Source organism: Dermochelys coriacea, chromosome 1 (assembly GCF_009764565.3).
Source record: "Dermochelys coriacea isolate rDerCor1 chromosome 1, rDerCor1.pri.v4, whole genome shotgun sequence".
Classification (NCBI taxonomy): Eukaryota; Metazoa; Chordata; order Testudines; family Dermochelyidae; genus Dermochelys; species Dermochelys coriacea.
In genome coordinates this window covers 108,819,398-108,840,239 of record NC_050068.2, presented here as the reverse complement: position 1 = coordinate 108,840,239, position 20,842 = coordinate 108,819,398, and the positions used below count along the sequence as shown (strand labels likewise).

The following is a 20,842-nucleotide window of genomic DNA, read 5'->3' as shown; positions in this document are numbered from 1 at the left end:
CAATTAATCTTTCCATATAGCAGGTTTTTTCTCATTTTAATAATGAAAATATTTATACTTAAGTGTATTGGCTTGGCTACAAGTTTTCAAATGTGCTCTGGAAACTAAATCTAACCTTTTTTTACCAGCTCATAGCTTTGATGGCTTAATACCAATGATGAATGGAGGAAATGAGGATGATGCTGACAATATGCACATTGATAAAGAGGTTGCTGTTGTATCAGGTGGGAGTGGACAGTTTCCTGTTAACTACAACAACATTCAAATGGTCGAAGACACCAAACAACAGGAGAGTGGTTCTGTTGGACCAAAAGAGATTGAAATTTACACAGTTTCTGCAATGCAAACTCCCTGTCGTTGCAAGAATCAATATGCATTTTATTTCTAATTTAAATATAAAACATCCTTTTATTTTTTGCACACTGTTGTCCAGAATCTTGAAAACTATTGTATTACTGTAACAGCTATTATATTTGGGTTTTTAAGTAGATATCGAAGGTTAGCTGTTTCATAGAACACACTGCAAGGGTATAAGGGAAACCTTATTGATAGATCTAATCTAAATAGAAGTTCACTATGGCTATTTCACTTTTATTAAAGGCTTACATTTCATGTGCCTTGTTTTTAGTTACTATGTTTGCAGCTTAAAGGAAAATTTGGAGGTATTTTAAATGATTGGTTTCATTGGTACCAAATAGACTTAATTTGCCAATATTGTACAAGGAAAAGTATATCCTAATGGTTTATATAGTGCTTGAAACAGTGTGGTACCTCTTAGCTAGTTTCAGACTTGCTCAACATATGCAAATAATAGTCTAAACCTAATGACTGTGTTCAACATTTGTTCAAACACAGCAATATGACTGTAGAAATCATATTGTGAACAGCTATTGCTTTTGTTTTATGTGGATAAGAGACTATTGATGCCATGGGACTTTCATTGAGTTGCCATTTGGAACAATCTTGGAAACCACTCTTTGGATTTTGTATCAGTCTTCATGAAATCAGCCATATTGTTAGTAGTAGTGCATATTAGTACTTTAATTTTTTCAGGGGCCGCTTGATCAAGATACTTTTTAATAACCCAAGAGTGTATATAGAGTTACACTGTCTTAAGAAAAATTGTCTCGGGTCAGCTTGTCCATCCACTTGGTAGGTAAAGGGAGGAGTTACTATTTTAGTGTATTATTAAATTTTTAAATGAATATTCATGTTGTAAGTCATACTACAATAAAATGTTTCTGCTTGATACCATAAGTCAGATTCACTAAATTATATTAAATGGACATTAAAATATGTAGGGATTTTAAAAAACAACCACCACCTTTTCATTAGTTTGAAAGTAGATGAAAAGCTCCAGTGATAGTTGCCAAATGTTTATATTTATTGAAAAGTAGTTGACTTTCTCTTTCATAAATATTGTGTATTGTTTTAGGTGCTTATTTTCAACAAATATAAAAATGCTGTAATTATCACTAGAACTATTCACGATATGCTTTTAAATATTCACTAGCAGAAATGCCATTGTTAACTTTAACAAAGCTAGCCTAAATTACCAATTTTAAAACAGGACTCTGCACTTTTTCCAGTTAATAAATATTTTATCAAATTTTTAATGTGTCTTCGTCACAATATTAGTAGACATAATGTGTTGACTTTTTTTTTTAACTTGACCTCCATCAGGATTCTGTGGCTAACAAGTTTAATTAATGTGATTATTTTAAGCAGTGTAGGGATAAAGCAGGAAACGTCAGTTGCTCCACTTAGTGTCACAGATAACTCTCAGTTCATTCACATCCTTGGCATTGTGTGTTTATTATATGTGAAATACCAATGTCATATTAGTTTATATTTATGTGGAGAACCACAACTTTCCACTTCTTCAGTGTAAAACAGTGATACTCATTACTTTTCCTTCAATCAAAGACCCCATGTTTTAAAATTTGGCAATTTAGTAAGAGAATACTTAACTGCCCTGAGCTAGAAATAAAACAAATGATACTTTCATGCACAAAGATTTATGCATTAATATGTACATAAATGTATGTGCATGTGTTCAGAGAGACCTAGAAAACAAAATGTAAAATGCTCAAATATCAAAATACAGAGCTAATTTCTAGGTTTGCCCTGCCTATCGTTAGACAGACATGCACACACAATAGGTAATTTTAGGGCACACCCAGTAATCTATTTTTGTGCTAGTACTTTCAGTAGCACTGCAAAAACATACATTTGAAACTTGACTGAAATTTAGTTTTACAGAAGAGGTAATTAGTGTACTAATTACTAAAATTCAAATGAGAAATTGCTTAAACCAGTCTGTTTTTTGCATGCATATTTTTAGTATATTTTGTTTTCTGTTAGTAATCTTATGGTCTTCTGTGCATTTTGCTGTTTGGCATTTTCCATGTGGATTGTACAGATGTTACAAATCTGTCATTAAGAAAAAACGCACATTTTTCCCACCTAATATATTCTCAAGTAAACAACTAGTTATACTGAAATTAATTGTTCAATATACAACCTTAGGAAACATTTTATATTAGCTTTCCCATTGACACAAGCTTGTTCATATTGCCTGCTTCAATGTGTACTGTTACCTGAGATCTGTCACTAAAGAGGAGGCAAGAAACTTAATCACCACTGCTAAAAACTATAGTCCTCTCAAACTTCAGTTCTTGCACACAGATTCTTTAGTTCCGGGTGGAGTTTAAATTTGTCCTGTTTCCCAAAATACTGTTTGGAATGTTGTCTGCTTTGTTACTCTATGCTTGTCACTTAATTTATTTTTTTTCTAAAATTCACAATGTCTTAGAAAGATTAGCATAGCTATATATATTTACATTTCTAATTTAGTTAGCAGTTATGTTTTTGAAATTGAAATTAGCTTTCAAATTTACTGGTCAAAGTCAGATTACATTACTTTTAAACCACCTATATTGACATGGAATATAAAAATTAGGTTTGCACTCAAGTGTCTCCCCCCTCCCCCCCACCCCCAAGTTTCCATGCATAGGTTTTGAAAAACAAAGTGGAGTGCAGTGGAGACATTTTGATGTATTTCCATTGATTCTCAATTTTTGGTGACAGATGTATTTCTTAATGCAGATATGAATAGCAGTAGCTCCGTTTTGAATGCATTGACAAATGGATGTACCATCAATGGACATTTGGACTTCACTACCATAACACAGTTCAATGGAATGGATTCCAGGCATGAAGAATGTTTAACATTAATACCTAATGGAATAACTCCTGGAGTAGCTTCTGCCAATAGTCACAGAATTCACACCAGTAATGGCACTGAAGAACCAGAAAAAGCCATGAATACTTCTGCCGATATGTGTGGTTCACTGCATCTGAATGGAAGCCCAAGTAGCTTTGTGTCTAACAGGCCCTCATGGGCTGAAGATCTTGGAGATACTTTGCACTATGGGCATTATCATGGTTTTGGGGATACTGCTGAAAGCATCCCTGAACTTAACAGTGTTGTTGAGCATTCCAATTCTGTTAAAGTTGAACAGAAATATGATAATACTGTCTTAGGCACAATGCATCTTTATCATGGTTCCTAAATCAACATCTTGTTTGTCAAATTCATATTGAAATTGCTAGCAAATGTTTGGGAGGGACAAAAAAATCCTCATCTAGCATTAAATCTGAAAAATGCAACTATTACTATTTTTACACTTTGTTTATATAAAAAGTAAACCTTTCATTTGACAGTCTTGTACTATAGTTCTAATTTGTTGCATGTATGAGGCTTATCTAGTGATGGAAGTAGGTGGTGGTACAATGAAATGTTTATTCTTTGCATTTTACTATAGAATGTTGTGGTTTTGTACTTGTTTTTTTGTTTTTTTTTTAATTTTATTTCCAAGCTAGTGAACACTATCTTTCCACTTCTTAAGTGTTTTCCTTCTTATTAATATGATCAAACTGTATTGAATTTTGTGCAGAAAACAAGTTGTGTTTGTGTATCAATCTTGAAGTAAATATTTTCCTTTTTTGTATTTTCTGCTGAAGCTATGGTAGCAATATCAATGCCAGCTGTCACTATGCAAGGTTTGAAAAGTGATGTTCTTAAAGGAGCTTCTCTGATTTACGAAGTTATACGTTTCTTTAATAGAATTGGAAGTTCATCTTTACGTTCTATGACAAATGAAATGTTAAAAATGCAAAGACAAAAGTTTGAAAAATGTTTCTATTTAGTGTAGCATAGGAATTCTTTTCTTCATTGTTAGGGCCCTTTGCATTATAGAAGTGGAAAAGCAGATTACCCATGTTCAGTTTTAGTGAGGGCGTGCTTCAGCATTGGTTCTGATTTATGGCTTTTTTTATTTTGCTTCTCTACTTTACTTGTGTTTGATATTTTACCATAGCTCACAGCCTGGATGCATGTTGGCACTGTTTTTACTTTTTATGCAATTTAAAATTACTGCTACTTGTTACAGAAATAGTCAGGTCAAAATAGTTGACTGATTTTGATATACTGTACATATATTTTGTTTGCTTTGTGTTTTTTACAGCTGTTTTGAAAATCTAATGCCGTGTATATCTAGCCAGTTAAGATACTTTTAGGGCTATGTTCACTGAAAATACATTGTATTTAAAGCTTATTACACAAGTAAAAATTCATACAAGTGTTCTCTACACACATTAATAATGTAAGATACTACTTTTGTGATTTGATAAAAGAATGGTGGGAGAATATATTAAACAAGAGAGAAACCCAGTAAGGCCTTTGAACTGTATCAATTTTTTTGTTTTGTTTAAAAGGGATGTTACAAATTGGATTTTAAAAAAATAACTCCATATTGTATCTGGATTTATTTTATTTAGAAGTGACACATTCATTGATTATATGAACAAGTGTTTAATAGATTTAAAGTCAAATCTCACTTACCTATTTAATCTTTCTTAATCCCTCTGTGGAATCTTTGTTTTCATTATGTGGAATTATAAAAAAGAAGGTAAATAGGCTGGCAAGTCATCTTTGACTGACTGAGTTTCTTTGCTCTTTCAAAGATACTAGTGCATGTTTTCTACATTATGTGTAAAGACTATATCAGTCCTGAGCTCCAAAGAAAGATGTTAGTGTTGTGTTTCACCCTGAAATTGTGTAGTACTTAGTTTTCCCTTAAACATTTCATTAGGAAAAAGTCTGAAAACTCAATACTTTCTAATAGAACTTACAATATTGTTTCATATATCACCATTCTGATCTAAAATACCACAAAGCAAATTAAAGTGTAGGTAGTTAGACACTAGTTGAGTTACAATGTCAGTATAGGCAAATGGAGCAGTTGGCCAGAATAATGCAAGCACTTAATTTCTGGGGACAGATGAGATGTGCAGTGGGACCTAAATTTCACCTGAAGCATGGCACCTCTAGCATGCTATAATTTTAGTCAAACTAACACTTCAGACTTATTAACTTAAAGCTTGATTAAGACATTTTTTTCCAAGTGCTATTTTAGAGTTTTACATATGCTTTTGTTTATACTCATTTGGACAAATCAAAGCCCTTAGTATTTATAGCAGTGTGCTGTCTGGATTTTCCTCCTCGGGTTACAACTAATCTTGCACATGTTGCTTGGCTACATTTTATAGTTTTCAATGAGGTTTTATGTACCCAAGTGAAGTATAACTCAAGACTTAAATTGCCTGCCAGACAAGCTTTTAAGGAAATATATACTATATTTGGCTTTCATTCACTATTTAAACAGATTTCAGACACATTTTTCTTCAAAAATATTTGACTGAATAACTTGAGTATCTCTATTCTATCTGTGAAAAATTTTCTTCAAACCCCACTTCTCATTCAAATGCTTATTGCTTTCAAGACTAAATTTCCAAAACTGAAACTAGAGGTTCTTGATTGCTGCCTGTTGTAAATTCTCAAGATGTCTTCTGAACATTTTTAGTTTATGGAAGGTCCACTGAAGTCTTCAAAGCAAAACAAAGTTGCAAGAGTGCAGCATGTGAGTTCAGAAGGAGATAGATGAGGAAACTTTTGAGTTTATATACTGGAATTGAAAGTGAGAAATATAGGCTGTTACCATAGCCCTGTTTTCACTACTGTACAGAGGCAGAGAATTGGAGAAACGTGGAGCATACTCCTGGTCTCAGATTGAATACTGATATGAATAGTTAAAAGCTATTTGACTGTTTTTAATTATTAGTCTCAAATTTGCTGTTTTTGAATAGGAGGATGAGTTTTGCTATCGTATATGTTTGTAACTCCATTGACTTTAATGGTATAATGAAAAGCAAGTGGAATAAAAGCTGCTTCTGGCAGAAAAAATGTAGATGGATTTGAACTGTATACAATCAAATGGCAAAAAACATTTACACAGTTTCCTAGTGACAGCTGATGTCCTTCCAGAATGTTGAGTTTAGCTTAAACTGAAAACCAAGAAATACACTGTTACAGTCAACATGCACCCAATCTCGCTTCTGCCCCCATGGCGCTGGCAATACCCACTAGGAATTAGCTACATGCACAGGAATGTAGCTGTATTGAATGGTATATGCAATAGGTGAGACTAGTTGGTAGAGGTCTGGTTGTGAGCTGAGACGATGGAAATTAGTTTTTACATTACAGAGCTGTAATTTTGTTATGAGGTGATTGGGGTTTGCTCCTACCCAATCAGCCTAAGGAAAGGGGAGGATGCGTACCCTAAAGATGGAACTAGTATGCATCATTTTATTGCAAAATTATGTAGGTTGTCTCAGGTTGGTGCTGAGGTAGTGCCAGGTATGGTCTCCCCGTCCTAAAGTTGGGGCTGGGGCAGGTAGGGTCTCCCCAGCCCACAGTTAGGTGTAGGGCAGATAGGGCACCTCATCCTAAAGTTAGGGTTAGAAGTAGTTTTCCACCCTTCTGGCCTGGGCTAGGATGAGGCAGGTAGGGTCCCCCTGGTCCAGGGTTAGGGATGGAGGTACCCCAGTATAGGATTGGGGTGAGACCACAAAGTGTCTCAATGAGAATGAGGGCTTGGGTTAGAATTGGGCTGGAAAAGTGCTTCAGGCTTGGGTTACATTGAAAGTCAGGTAGGGGCCCCCAGCCTAGGGTTTGGGCAGGAAGGGCACTATGTTCTAGGGTTAGGTGTTGGGAGTAGATAAACCTTCACAAGTTATGGTTTGGGCAGATACGGTCCCCTAGGGTTAGAGTTGGAACAGGTAGGGCTTCCTTCCCTAGGTTTAGCATTAAGGCTGAAAAAGTTTCTCAGGTTATGGCTGGGGTAGATAGTGCTCTCAGGGTTAGGGTTGGGGCAGGCAGGGACCCAAAGTCTAGGCTTAGGGTTGGGACAGGCAGGGACCCAAAGTCTAGGCTTAGGTCTGGAGCAAGTAGGGTCTCAGGCCCAGCATTAGGCCTATATGGTCCCTATATACTTCATGGATCCCTGAAGGCAATTTATCTAGTGAACCAAAAAAGACCTCCCCCCCCTTTTTTATAGGGAAAGGAGCAGAAGAAATACATCTATCAACCGATTCTGGGGGACAACAAATGAAAAAACATAAATGGAAGTGAGGGTCATAGGTTTACAATCGGTGTTTCCGAGCGGGACACCAAGCCGAGATGCCTGGACAATGTCCACTGCTCCTCAAAAGTTCAGGGAGCTAGTGGATACCACCCAGAGAAACTCTTCCCAGAGACTTGAACAGACAAGTGCACAAAATCAACCCCCACGGTCTTGGTCACAGGTGAGCCCTCCATCCAATTCCTTCCTTCTTGATTGGATATATGGCCCATTAGCTGAAAGCCAGGAGGTTGACGGAAGTTCTGCAACTTTGTGGGTGCGTGGATAGGATGTGCATAAATAAAAAGGTGTGGGGAAAAACTGAAGATAGAACCTTAGCAAGACATTCTGGAAGAGGCAGAAAAGGAGCAGCACACTGTCAATATGCATGTGCCAGGGTCTTCCTCTCAGCACAAGAAAAACAACTGTAATGGGAATCCAAAAAACATCAACAATAGGCCTCTGTTCATGGCTCTGTGAAGGAGCTGCCTAATTATATTCCTGACAGGCTGTGGCACCAAGGTGGAATACAGGCTATCCCACCAAGACTTCTCACCTTCCTTAGATGGCAACATGTCCCACCATTATGTATTATGAGGGTGAAGAAATGTATAGCATGGAGCATGAGCTTGTATAGATGTTCCTGTGACGTGGCTTGGAATCAGACCAGCCAGGTCTTACTGAGTTGGTTTATATGAGAAATTCAAAGCAGTAACGTGAAGCTTAGAAAGGCCAGAGGAAATGGGTGGGCAGGGAACACTAAAGGCTGGGAGCAGGGCTGCCTTTACCTCCTGTGGCACATGTGGGGTGGGCAACCCCATTTGCTGAATGAGGGTGTTGGGGTCCACCTACTCTTGCTGACAATAGTCCAGGATGTCTCTGACTTTGGTCCTGACTGGTGTCACCAACCTCTGGTGCACTGAGGGGACCTCCACTACAAACTCCTTATGGTCAACGAGGGAAACTAATAGGGTGACCAGACATCCCAATATTTAGCTGTATGTCCTGCATCCTGACCAATGTACAGTCAGGATGCCATTTGTCCCAATATTTGGCACAGGGCTGGACTGGTCACCGTAGCTGTCAGGCTCCCTACCTGGTTCTGCGCAGCTCCTGGGAAGTGGCTGGCAGGACCCTGAAGCCCCCAGGCAGAGGGGCAGCCAGGGGGGTCTCTGTGAGCTGTGCCCACCAGGAGTGCTGGCTCCACAGCTCCCATTGCTGGGAACTGCGGCCAATGGGAGCTGCAGGGGCGGGGCCTGCAGGCACAAGCAGTGCACAGAACTCCCTGGCTACCCCTGACCCTAGGAGCCAAAAGGACCTGCCGGCTGCTTCCCAGGAGCTGCACCAGGTAAGCGCCGCCCGGATCCCGCACCCGGCAGGTCCCTCTGGCTTCAAGGATCGGGGTGGCCATGGGCTCTGCGCGCATGCTCAGCTCCCAGGCCAGTCGGAGCTACGGGAAGCATTGGGACGCAGGGATGTGCTGGCCACCGGTTCCCGCAGCTCCCATTGGCCAGGAATGGTGAACCGTGGCCACTGGGAGCTGTCAGGGGCTGTGCCTGCGGATGGTCAACGTCAGCAAAATGTCTCACGACTCACAATCTGATTACCCTGATGGGCTGCATGCGGGCTGCAGGTTGCCCACCACTGCTCAATACCATTATCTATATCATTGATGAAGATATTGAATAGAACTGGACCCAGAACTTATCCCTGCAGGACTCCACTCACTATGCCCTTCCAGCATGACTGTGATCCACTGATAACCACTCTCTGGGAATGGTTTTCCAACCAGATTTGCATCCACTTTATAGTAGCTCCACCTAGGTTGCATTTTCCTAGTTTGTTTATGAGAAGGTCATATGAGACAGTATCAAAAGCTTTACTAAAGTCAAGATATACCATGTCTACTGTTTTCCCCCATCCACAAGGCTTGTTACCATGTCGAAGAAAGCTATAAGATTAGTTTGACATGATTTGTTCTTGACAAATCCATGCTGACTGTTACTTATCACCTTATTTTCTTCTAGATGTTTGCAAATTGATTGCTTAATTATTTGCTCCATTATCTTTCTGGATACAGAAGTTAAGCCGACAGGTCTGTAAGTCCCCGGGTTGTCCTTATTTCCCTTTTTATAGATTGGCATTATATTTTCTCTTTTCCAGTCTTCTGGAATCTCTTCCCATCTTCCATGACTTTTCAAAGATAGTTCCTAGTGGCTCAGATATCTCCTCAGTCAGTTCCTTGAGTATTCTAGGATGCATTTCATCAGGCCTTGGTGACTTGAAGACATCTAACTTGTCTAAATAATTTTTAACTTGTTCTTTTCCTATTTTAGTTCTGATCCCACCTCATTTTCACTGACATTCACTATGTTAGACGTCCAGACACCTCCAAACCTTCTTGGTGAAAATTGAAACAAGTCATTAAGCACCTCTGCCATTTCCACATTTTCTGTTGTTACTTCCCCCCTCCTGCCCCAATTGAGTAATGGGCCTACCCTGTCCTTGGACTTCCTTTTGCTTTTAATGTATTTGTAGAATGTTTTCTTGTTACCCTTTATGTCCCTAGCAAGTTTGATCTCGTTTTGTGCCTTGGCCTTTCTAATTTTGCCCCTACATACTTGTGTTATTGTTTATATTCATCCTTTATAATTTGACTTAGTTTCCACTTTTTGTAGGACTCTTTTTGGATTTTTAGATCATTGAAGATCTCCTGGTTTAGCCAGGGTGGTCTCTTGCCATATTTCCTATCTTTCCTACGCAGTGGGATAGTTTGCTCTTGTGCCCTTAATAATGTCTCTGAAAAACTGCCAACTGTCTTCAGTTGTTTTTCCCCTTAGACTTGCTTTCCATGGGATCTTACCTACCAACTTACTAAAGTCTGCCTTCTTGAAATCCATTGTCTTTATTTTGCTATTCTCCCTCCTACCATTCCTTAGAATCATGAACTCTATCATTTTATGATCACTTTCACCCAAGCTGCTTTCTATTTTCAAATTCTCAACCAGTTCCTCCCTATTTGTCAAAATCAAATCTAGAACAGTATCTCCCCTAGTAGCTTGCTCCACCTTCTGAAATAAAAAATTGTCTCCAATACATTCCAAGAACCTGTTGGATAATCTGTGCCCTACTGTGTTATTTTCCCAACAGATGTCTGAGTAGTTGAAGTCCCCCATCACCACCAAGTGCTGTGCTTTGGATGATTTTTTTAGTTGTTTAAAAAAAGCCTTATCCACTTCTTCTTCCTGGTTAGGTGGTCTGTAGTAGACCCCTACCATGACATCACCCTTGTTTTTTACCTCTTCTATCCTTACCCAGAGATTTTCAACAAGTCTGTCTCCTATTTCCATCTCAACCTCAGTCCAAGTGTACTGTATACGTTTTTAATATATAAGGCAATACCTCCTCCCTTTTTTCCCTGCCAGTCCTTCCTGAGCAAGCTGTACCATCTATACCAATATTACAGTCATGTGTATTATCCCACCAAGTCTCTGTGATGCCAACTGTGTCACAGTTGTGTTTATTTATTAGCATTTCGAGTTCTTCCTGCTTATTCCCCATACTGCTCACATTAGTGTACAGACATCTAAACTACTGATTTGTCTTATGAAAGGAGACTTAAGGAGCTTGGCATACTGTAGGGCCATGCGGGTACCCATCGCAGTGCCGCTGATTTGAAGGCATACATTGTTCCCAAATGTGAAATAGTTATGGATGAGGACAAAGTCACAAAGTTCAGCCACCAGGTTAGCCGTGACATTATCAGGGATACTGTTCCTGACGGCTTGTAGTCCATCTTTGTGTCTACATAGCCAGACAATCCTGCTGTCAGGGTGCCAATGCCCGAGATGATGGGGTGTTCAGGATTTCCAGGTTTATGGATCTTGGGTAGCAGATAGAATACCCCAGGTTGGGGTTCTAGGGGTGTGTCTGTGCAGATTTGTTCTTGTGCTTTTTCAGGGAGTTTCTTGAGCAAATGCTGTAGTTTCTTTTGGTAACTCTCAGTGGGATCAGAGGGTAATGGCTTGTAGAAAGTGGTTTTGGCGAACTGCCTAGTAGCCTCTTGTTCATATTTCGACCTATTCATGATGACGACAGCACCTCCTTTGTCAGCCTTTTTGATTATGATGTCAGAGTTGTTTCTGAGGCTGTGGATGGCATTGTGTTCTGCATGGCTGAGGTTATGGAGCAAGTGATGTTGCTTTTCCACAATTTCAGCCCGTGCATGTCGGTGGAAGCACTCTATGTAGAAGTCCAGTCTGCTGTTTCGACCTTCAGGAGGAGTCCACCCAGAATCCTTCTTATTGTAGTGTTGGTAGGAAGGTCTCTGTGGGTTAATATGTTGGTCAGAGGTGTGTTGGAAATATTCCTATGTAGACTCCATCCTCAGGCCCTACATTACCAGCACTCCCAGCTATCTTCGAGACACCACTGACTTCCTGAGGAAACTACAATCCATTGGTGATCTTCCTAAAAACACCATCCTAGCCACTATGGATGTAGAAGCCCTCTACACCAACATTCCACACAAAGATGGACTACAAGCCATCAGGAACAGTATCCCCGATAATGTAACGGCTAAGCTGGTGGCTGAACTTCGTGACTTTGTCCATACCCATAACTATTTCACATTTGGGGACAATGTATACCTTCAAATCAGCGGCACTGCGATGGGTACCCGCATGGCCCCACAGTATGCCAACATTTTTATGGCTGACTTAGAACAACGCTTCCTCAGCTCTCGTCCCCTAATGCCCCTACTCTACTTGCGCTACATTGATGACATCTTCATCATCTGGACCCATGGAAAAGAAGCCCTTGAGGAATTCCACCATGATTTCAACAATTTCCATTCCACCATCAACCTCAGCCTGGACCAGTCCACACAAGAGATCCACTTCCTGGACACTACAGTGCTAATAAGTGATAGTCACATAAACACCACCCTATATCGGAAACCTACTGACCGCTATTCCTACCTACATGCCTCCTAGCTTTCATCCAGATCATACCACACGATCCATTGTCTACAGCCAAGCTCTACGATATAACCGCATTTGCTCCAACCCCTCAGACAGAGACAAACACCTACAAGATCTCTATCATGCATTCTTACAACTACAATACGCACCTGCTGAAGTGAAGAAACTGATTGACAGAGCCAGAAGAGTACCCAGAAGTCACCTACTACGGGACAGGCCCAACAAAGAAAATAACAGAACGCCACTAGCCATCACCTTCAGCCCCCAACTAAAACCTCTCCAACACATCATCAAGGATCTATAACCTTTCCTGAAGGATGACCCATCACTCTCACAGATCTTGGGAGACAGGCCAGTCCTTGCTTACAGACAGCCCCCCAACCTGAAGCAAATACTCACCAGCAGCCACACACCACACAACAGAACCACTAACCCAGGAACCTATCCTTGCAACAAAGCCCGTTGCCAACTCTGTCCACATATCTATTCAGGGGACACCATCATAGGGCCTAATCACATCAGCCACACTATCAGAGGCTCGTTCACCTGCGCATCTACCAATGTGATATATACCATCATGTGCCAGCAATGCCCCTGTGCCATGTACATTGGTCAAACTGGACAGTCTCTACGTAAAAGAATAAATGGACACAAATCAGACGTCAAGAATTTTAATGTTCAAAACCAGTCGGAGAACACTTCAATCTCTCCGGTCACTCAATTACAGACTTGAGAGTGGCTATCCTTCAACAAATAAACTTCAAAAACAGACTCCAACGAGAGACTGCTGAATTGGAATTAATTTGCAAAATTAACTTAGGCTTGAATAGAGACTGGGAATGGATGAGTCATTATACAAAGTAAAACTATTTCCCCATGTTATTCCCCACCCCACCCCCCACTGTTCATCAGATGTTCTTGTTAACTGCTGGAAATGGCCTACCTTGCCTGTCACCATGAAAGGTTTTCCTCCTTCCCTCCCCCGCTGCTGGTGATGGCTCATCTTAAGTGATCACTCTCCTTACAGTTTTCAGAGTAGCAGCTGTGTTAGTCTGTATTCGCAAAAAGAAAAGGAGTACTTGTGGCACCTTAGAGACTAACAAATTTATTAGAGCATAAGCTTCCGTGAGCTACAGCTCACTTCATCGGATGCATCCGATGAAGTGAACTGTAGCTCACGAAAGCTTATGCTCTAATAAATTTGTTAGTCTCTAAGGTGCCACAAGTACTCCTTTTCTTTCTCCTTACAGTGTATATGATAAAACCCATTGTTTCATGTTCTCTCTGTGTGTATATAAGTCTCCCCACTGTATTTTCCACCAAATGCATCCAATGAAGTGAGCTGTAGCTCACGAAAGCTTATGCTCAAATAAATTTGTTAGTCTCTAAGGTGCCACAAGTACTCCTTTTCTTTTTGCAGATAAAGTTATTCTCCGTTGCTGTCTGTGCTCCAGGGGGCCGACACCATGCTGCTTCCTCTTCCTCCTGACAACTGGTGTTTACTTCAGATGCAAATGAACTGCCCATTAACTCTGGCATCCCCCTGCTCAATTTAATTATAGACACAGGCAAAGAGGCGATGCAACAGGCTTTGTCTAAGACAAACTTGTTTATCAAGTCTGCCCCGAAAACGTATTTTAGGTACATATTTCCAGCATATACACACACACACGACCTTTTACATGTCGTCCAGCCATACATCACACAGTGCTATTAATGACCTGTGTGTCACCAGTTTTCATTTGCTACTACACACAATGCTCTTTACAGATAAATACTATGATGGCAATGTCTTAGGAGTAGGGAGTGCGTCAGACCTGGTAGGGGTTTACAAAACAACGGGCCCTCTGAGGGGCTCTTACAGTCACACTTGCCTTAGTGCTTTTGGATGGGCCTGCAAAACAATGTTTTACCCTGTCCCAAATGTAACTATCTCCAATCTGCCATGTTTGCACTAATAATGCACTGGGCCTGCCTCAGAATTCTGGAGACAGCTAATGAAAGGGATTGAACAGAATGGCTGACATCAGCTTGTGAAAACTGAGACTTTTTCCTCTTGGCTGCATCTTATGCTCAAAAAACTCAACTTTCAAACAAACAAACAAACAAAACCTCTAACAAATACGGCTATGAAAACAACCTTTGGAATGTGAACTGAATTAAACTGATGGAGGGATGTCTGCCTGCATCTGCAGATAGCCTGAAACAGTAGTGCTAAAAGAGGTGTGAACAGTAACTGGGTTAACTCGGAAACCTAATTTAAAGTTAATGTCAACATTTTAAACTATTTCATTGCTGATTATAACATGCAAGAAGAAAGACAATGGTTATATAATTAGAGACTCCATGGAGGGCAACACAGTGCTGTGTTCAACAGGCCTTGCCTTGACAGGGCCCCTGGTATCTTGCTGGGTGTATCACAGCTGTAGGCACTTCAACTGCTAAGGCTCTGTCAGAGTTCCTTCCACACTCTGAACTCTAGGGTACAGATGTGGGGACATACATGAAAGGCCCCCTAAACTTATTCTTACCAGCTTAGGTTAAAAACTTCCCCAAGGTACAAACTTTGCCTTGGCCTTGAACGGTATGCTGCCACCACCAAGTGTTTTAAACAAAGAACAGGGAAAGAGCCCACTTGGAGCCGTCTTCCCCCAAAATATTCCCCCAAGCCCTACACACCGCCGTTCCTGGGAAGGCCTGAGAATAATATCTTAACCAATTGGTTACTAAATCATCAAAGACCCAAACCCCTGGATCTTGGAACAATGGAAAAATTAGTCAGGTTCTTAAAAGAAGGATTTTATTAAAAAAAATAAAGGTAAAAATCATCCCTGTAAAATCAGGTTGGAAAATACTTTACAGGGTATTCAGATTCAAAACACAGAGGATCCCCCTCTGGGCAAAACCTTAAAGTTACAGAAAACAGGAATAAACCTCCCTCTTAACACAGGGAAAATTCATATAAAACAAAAGATAAACTAATCCGCCTTGCCTGGCTTACCTATACTGGTTGTAATATTGGAGACTTGGATTAGAATGGATTGGAGAAGATGGATTTCTGTCTGTCCTCTTTCAGTCCCAGGAGAAAACAACCACGTAAACAAAGAGCACAAACAAAAGCCTTACCCCCCAAGATTTGAAAGTATCTTGTTTCCTTATTGGTCCTTTGGGTCAGGTGCCAGCCAGGTTAGCTGAACTTCTTAACCCTTTATAGGTAACAGGATGTTGCCTCTGGCCAGCAGGGATTTCATAGCACTGTATACAGAAAGGTGGTTACCCTTCCCTTTATATTTATGACAGGCTCTACGGCCAAGATTTTATAAGATATTTAGAGTTGCTCTGCTATACGGTGCAGGGCCTAAGTGACTTAGATTGCTAAATCCCATTTTCAAACGTGACTTAGGCCTGCAGGCCTGATGGGTTCCAACTGTCTTCAACACCATATCTGTCCAGGCCTCCAGAAACACGGCCCCTGTGACCCACTACCCTGAAAGCTCTCTCACATACACACACACACCAGCCACCCCCTAGGAAGAGAAGAGCGGTAGCAAATTCATCTCAGCAGATTCATCATGTTGATCTCTGCAGATGTATCAGCCAATTAATCATAATACTATGAAGGTCCCAATTTACAGTGAGTGACATCTCATTTTGGAGCCACAAGAGGCAGAATTTGGGTTGTGGGAGGAGGCTGGAGACCTTGACAATGGCTACACTGCTAGTGTGCTGAGACGACTGCCTGTCATGCTGACTGTATTTCTCATTGGCCACTGCTAGTACCAAAGTAGAGAATCATAGAAATGAAGGGCTGTAAAGGACCTTTTGTCACGGATCCACAGTCTCAATGCTATAGCTCCAGCTTTGGAACAGTTTCTAGGAGGAAACTCTTCAGTGTGCTAGTCCCCACCCCAGGATTGTTGCTCTTCCTCCAGGGTAAGCCATGTGGCTTCTCCACTTCCTTAGCCTGGCCCTCTGGGCCTGCAGCAGCCCCACTTCACACCATGAGCTCCGTTCAGCAAGTCCAACAGAAACAGACCCTTGATGGAGACTTCTTCTTCGAGTGATTGCTCATGTATATTCCACAATAGGTGTGTGTGCTCACCATGTGCACCGGTGCCGGAAGTTTTTCCCCTAGCAGTACCCAAAGGGGGGGAGCGCCTCAGCAACCCCTGGAGTAGCGCCTCCATGGCGCAGTATAAGGGGAGCTGCACGCTCTCCCCACCCTCAGTTCCTTCTTGCCGCTAGTGAAGGTGCGTCGGAACTGCTCTGCTCCAGCTTTGCTGTAGCTCATCCCCAGAACTGCTTGTTCGTTCAGTGTTAGTACCTGTAGTTAGTTAGCTGTTTAGTTAGTTCAGTCAGTTAGAGCACCCGGGCCGGGGCATGCCCCGGGTTTTAAGTCGTGCAACACTTGTAGGCGATCTATGCCAAGGAGCGACCCGCACGTGGACTGTCTCCGCTATTTGGGAGAAGGCCATATCAGCGATCGTTGCAAAATTTGCAAATTGTTTAAGCCTCGGACCAAGACAGAAAGGGACATTAGGTTCCGGGCTATTCTGCTGACCCCGACTCCAGCGCATTGTTATGAGTTGGCACTGGACATCACAGTGTCGATGCGTGGTGACCCTCTGGAGCCATCGACCAGTTGGCACCGCTCCCCATCCATGGTGCTTACCAAGAAGGCTAGAAAGATGCCTTCTTTGCAGCAGCACTGAAGTAAACCTGGGACAGAGGCTAGACACATGTCGGGCAGTCGTCGATCCCCACCAGCCTCTAGGCCTCGGACTCAAGTGGAGTGGAGTAGCCCGGCCCATTCAGAGCAGGCCTCCCTGGATGTCCAGATGCCCTCCATGCCAGAGGCCCTGAAGCAGCCCAGAATGTTATGCCCGTGCCCGTATCAGAAGCACCACCAATGTCAGCTCCATGCTCCAGAGGCAAGCCATCACTGGGATCTTCGCAGTCACCCCTGGATCAGTACCGGTCTTGGTCGAGGGAACATTCCCAATGCCGTTTGCCGCCCAGTGATCGTTCAAGGCAAAGTTCATGTGGATTGCCCCCGACTCCCACCAGGCTACCTGGTTGGGTTCTGTCCAACTGAGACTATTGGTACCGCTCCACCTCGAGGAGCGAATACCGATGGGACTGAGGCAGACGTCACCAAAGGACCTCGTCTCGAGGGATTATGGCAGCCTGTCATGGCACAGACGTCGACGCCGTTCCTGCTTGGAATCCTGCTCCAAGACCCCACCAAGGCATCGCCTCCACAGCCCAGGGCATCGATCGCTGGCGTCTCGTTGTCGCAGGTCCACCTGTCGGAGCCGATCGAGAGCAACTGTTACCGATAGTACTGGTCCTCCATGTCGGGATCGTGATCCCGTGGTTGGCATCACTCCTGGCACTGCCGTGCCACATGGTCCAGGTACAGTGGCAGGTTGTACATCAGCCAGCCTCCATTCATAGTCATCCATTGATGGGCCAGGCCAGCCAGGCCGAACAACCAGCTCCGCCAGTGCCATAGCAGGTGCAGTGGCACCGGACCCCATGGCCAGCCCAATGGTACCAGTGGGCACTGTGGCGCCTGACACAGCCCCCAGTGAGGGCTCGCTCAGTGGCCAAAGCCTCAGAAGCACCATCAGCTAAAGGAGTGTCAAAAATTTTGGGGGAGAGACAGTTAGTGGTTTGAGCATTGGCCTGCTAAACCCAGGGTTGTGAGTTCAATCTTTGAGGGGGCCATTTAGGGATCTGGGGCAAAAATTGGGGATTGGTCCTGCTTTGAGCAGGGGGATGGACTAGATGACCTCCTGAGGTCCCTTCCAAGCCTGATATTCTATGATTCTATGATCGGCCTCCCTCTCCAGACTTCCAAGGAAGGAGTCGATGGGATGTACATCCTCGGCACCATGCCTGGAGACCGACCAGGTGATGGACTGCCGGCGGACAACCAGAGTACTGCACTGGCCTCCTTGCCCTCCCTGGATGAGGCAGTTACAGCCCTGCCTCCCTCCATCCCACTGGAGGATTTTAGGGCCCACCAAGAACTCTTAAAAAGGGTGGCATCAAGCCTCCACCTCCAAACAGAGGAGATGGAGGAGCCCTCGGACTCCCTGTTTAATGTGCTGTCCTCTTAGGCACCGGCAGGGTAGCCGTGAAGGGGTGGCAAAAATTTCAAATGCCCTGTGGCAAACACCGGCCTCGTTGGCCCCCATCTCCAAGAGGGCGGAACACAAGTATTTTGTGCACACCAAGGGACACTTATATGCCCACCTGGCACTCAACTCCCTGGTGGTCAAGTCAGTCAACTACAGGGAACGGCAGGGCCAGCCAGCCCCTACCCCGAAAAATAAAGATTCACGGGGCCTGGACTCTTTTGGAAGAAAGATTTATTCATCCTCGAGCTTTCAGTTACTAGTGACTAACCACCAGGCTCTCCTGGGCTGGTATGAGTTCAATCTGTGGGGCTCCCTGCCCAAGTTCAAGGACTTCCTCCAGGAGCATGATAGGAAGGAGTTCAAAGCACTGGTGGAGGAGAGTACAGTGGCTGCCACTGCATCCCTGAAGGCAGCTTCGGATGTGGCGGACACAGCTGCACGGTCCATGGCCTCCACGGTGTCCACAAGAAGGGCATCGTGGCTCCTGCTCTCTGGGCTGTCCAGTGAGGCGAATACATTCATGCAGGATCTCCCATTTGATGGCAAAGCTCTGTTTGTGGAACAAATGGATACAAGGCTGCATGGCATGAAAGACTCCCGCATGACTCTCCAGACTCTTGGTCTCTATGTTCCAGCTCCGGATAAATCTAAATTCAAGCCGCAGCAGATTCCCGCTCAGGCCACTCACCTGAAATACGAGGCCACCTATAAGAAGTCGTGGGACTACAAGAGGCGCCCTCAGAGGCAGTCTCTGCCTGCTCCCCAACCTGGGTCCTCCAAGGGCAAGCAGGCGGGGAAAAGGTGTTTTTGACGTGACACTCGGGGGAGCCCTGCCAGTTCTCATCAGGGATCCACCCTCAATAAAGCTTCCCTTTTCCAATTGGTTGTGGGCTTTTCTCCAAAAGTGGTTGCGGATGACCTCGGACCGATGGGTCCTCAACACCATCTCCTGGGGCTACACCCTCCAGTTTACTTCCTCTCCGCCAACCATCCCCTGCCCCCGTCCTTCCTGGGGGACCCCTTGCATGAAGCTCTGCTCGAGCAGGAGGTGGGGCGGCTCCTGGGAGTAGGAGCAGTTGGAGTGGTGCCCATGGAGTTCAAAGGCAAGGGGTACTACTCCTGCTATTTCCTTATCCTGAATGCCAGTGGGGGACTCAGGCCCATCCTGGACCTGCAAGGTCTGAATCAGTACATGGTGAAGCTCAAGTTCCATATGGTCTCCCTGGCCTCCATCATCCCCTCCCTGGATCCCGGGGACTGGTATGCTGCCCTCGATCCGCAGAATGCGTACTTCCACATTCGTATATTCGAGGGGCACAGATGCTTCCTCCATTTTGTGGTGGGGCAGAATCACTACCAATTTATGGTCCTCCCATTTGGCCTGTCCACTGCCCCCAGGATATTTACAAAATGTATGTCGGTGGTAGCAGCCTACCTCAGGCACTGGTGTGGGGGGGGTCCAGATTTTTCTCTATCTGGATGATTGGCTGGTCAAGCCTAGCTCCCAGTCGCAGGTGAGGGATCATGTGATGCTCCTCCTATCCATGTGCACCACTTTGGGCCTGTTGGTAAACAACAGCAAGTGCATGTTAGTCCTGGTTCAACGGATAGAGTTTATTGGGGCGCTCCTGGATGCCTCATTGGCTAGAGCCTCCCTCCCACCGCACAGGTTTGAGACCCTGAAGGGGCTCATCGACACAGTCACAAGGTTCCTGGTGACAACAGCCAGAGTGTGCCTCCAGCTCTTGGGTCACATGTCAGCATGCACATACATGGTCCATCACACCAGACTTAGGATGAGGCCCCTTCAGCTCTGGTCGGCCTCAGAGTTCTCCCAGGCCAGGGACAGGATGGACAAAGTTCTCACCGTACCCGACTCGGTGATTGCCTCCCTATGGTGATGGTCCGCCCCAAGCAACATGCTCCAAGGGGTCCAGTTCGGGGACAGGGCCCCATCGCTGGAACTGGTGTCCAATGCATCAGACCTGGGTTGAGGGGGCCCACGTGGGGAATATTCAGACCCAAGGTCTGTGGTCGGCTCAGGATCTGACCCTACACATAAATGTCAAGGAGCTCAGGGCAGTATGGCTGGTGTGCGTGGCCTTCTGCTCACAGGGTGGGGGGCAGGGTGGTCAGAGTCCTCACAGACAATGCAGCCTCTATGTTCTATATCAGCGGCAAGGGGGCCGGA

The 20,842-nt window shown here is 43.8% G+C and overlaps 1 protein-coding gene across 3 annotated transcripts in view; it reads left to right on the top strand.

The window, feature by feature from the left end:
• The window catches only part of ANKRD10 (ankyrin repeat domain 10), a 53,579-nt gene extending 47,272 nt beyond the window's left edge, over positions 1-6,307 (top strand). For 2 of the 3 annotated variants that reach the window (XM_038372406.2, XM_038372504.2), the window contains exons 5-6: positions 129-224; positions 3,109-6,307. In XM_038372406.2, the coding sequence (XP_038228334.1) occupies positions 129-224; positions 3,109-3,575 (563 nt within the window). In that variant the 3' untranslated portion in view covers positions 3,576-6,307. Of the gene's footprint in view, positions 1-128; positions 1,153-3,108 lie in introns of all 3 variants that reach the window. The other variant, XR_006274863.1, reaches the window with a different exon arrangement.
• The last annotated feature ends 14,535 nt before the right edge of the window (positions 6,308-20,842 follow it).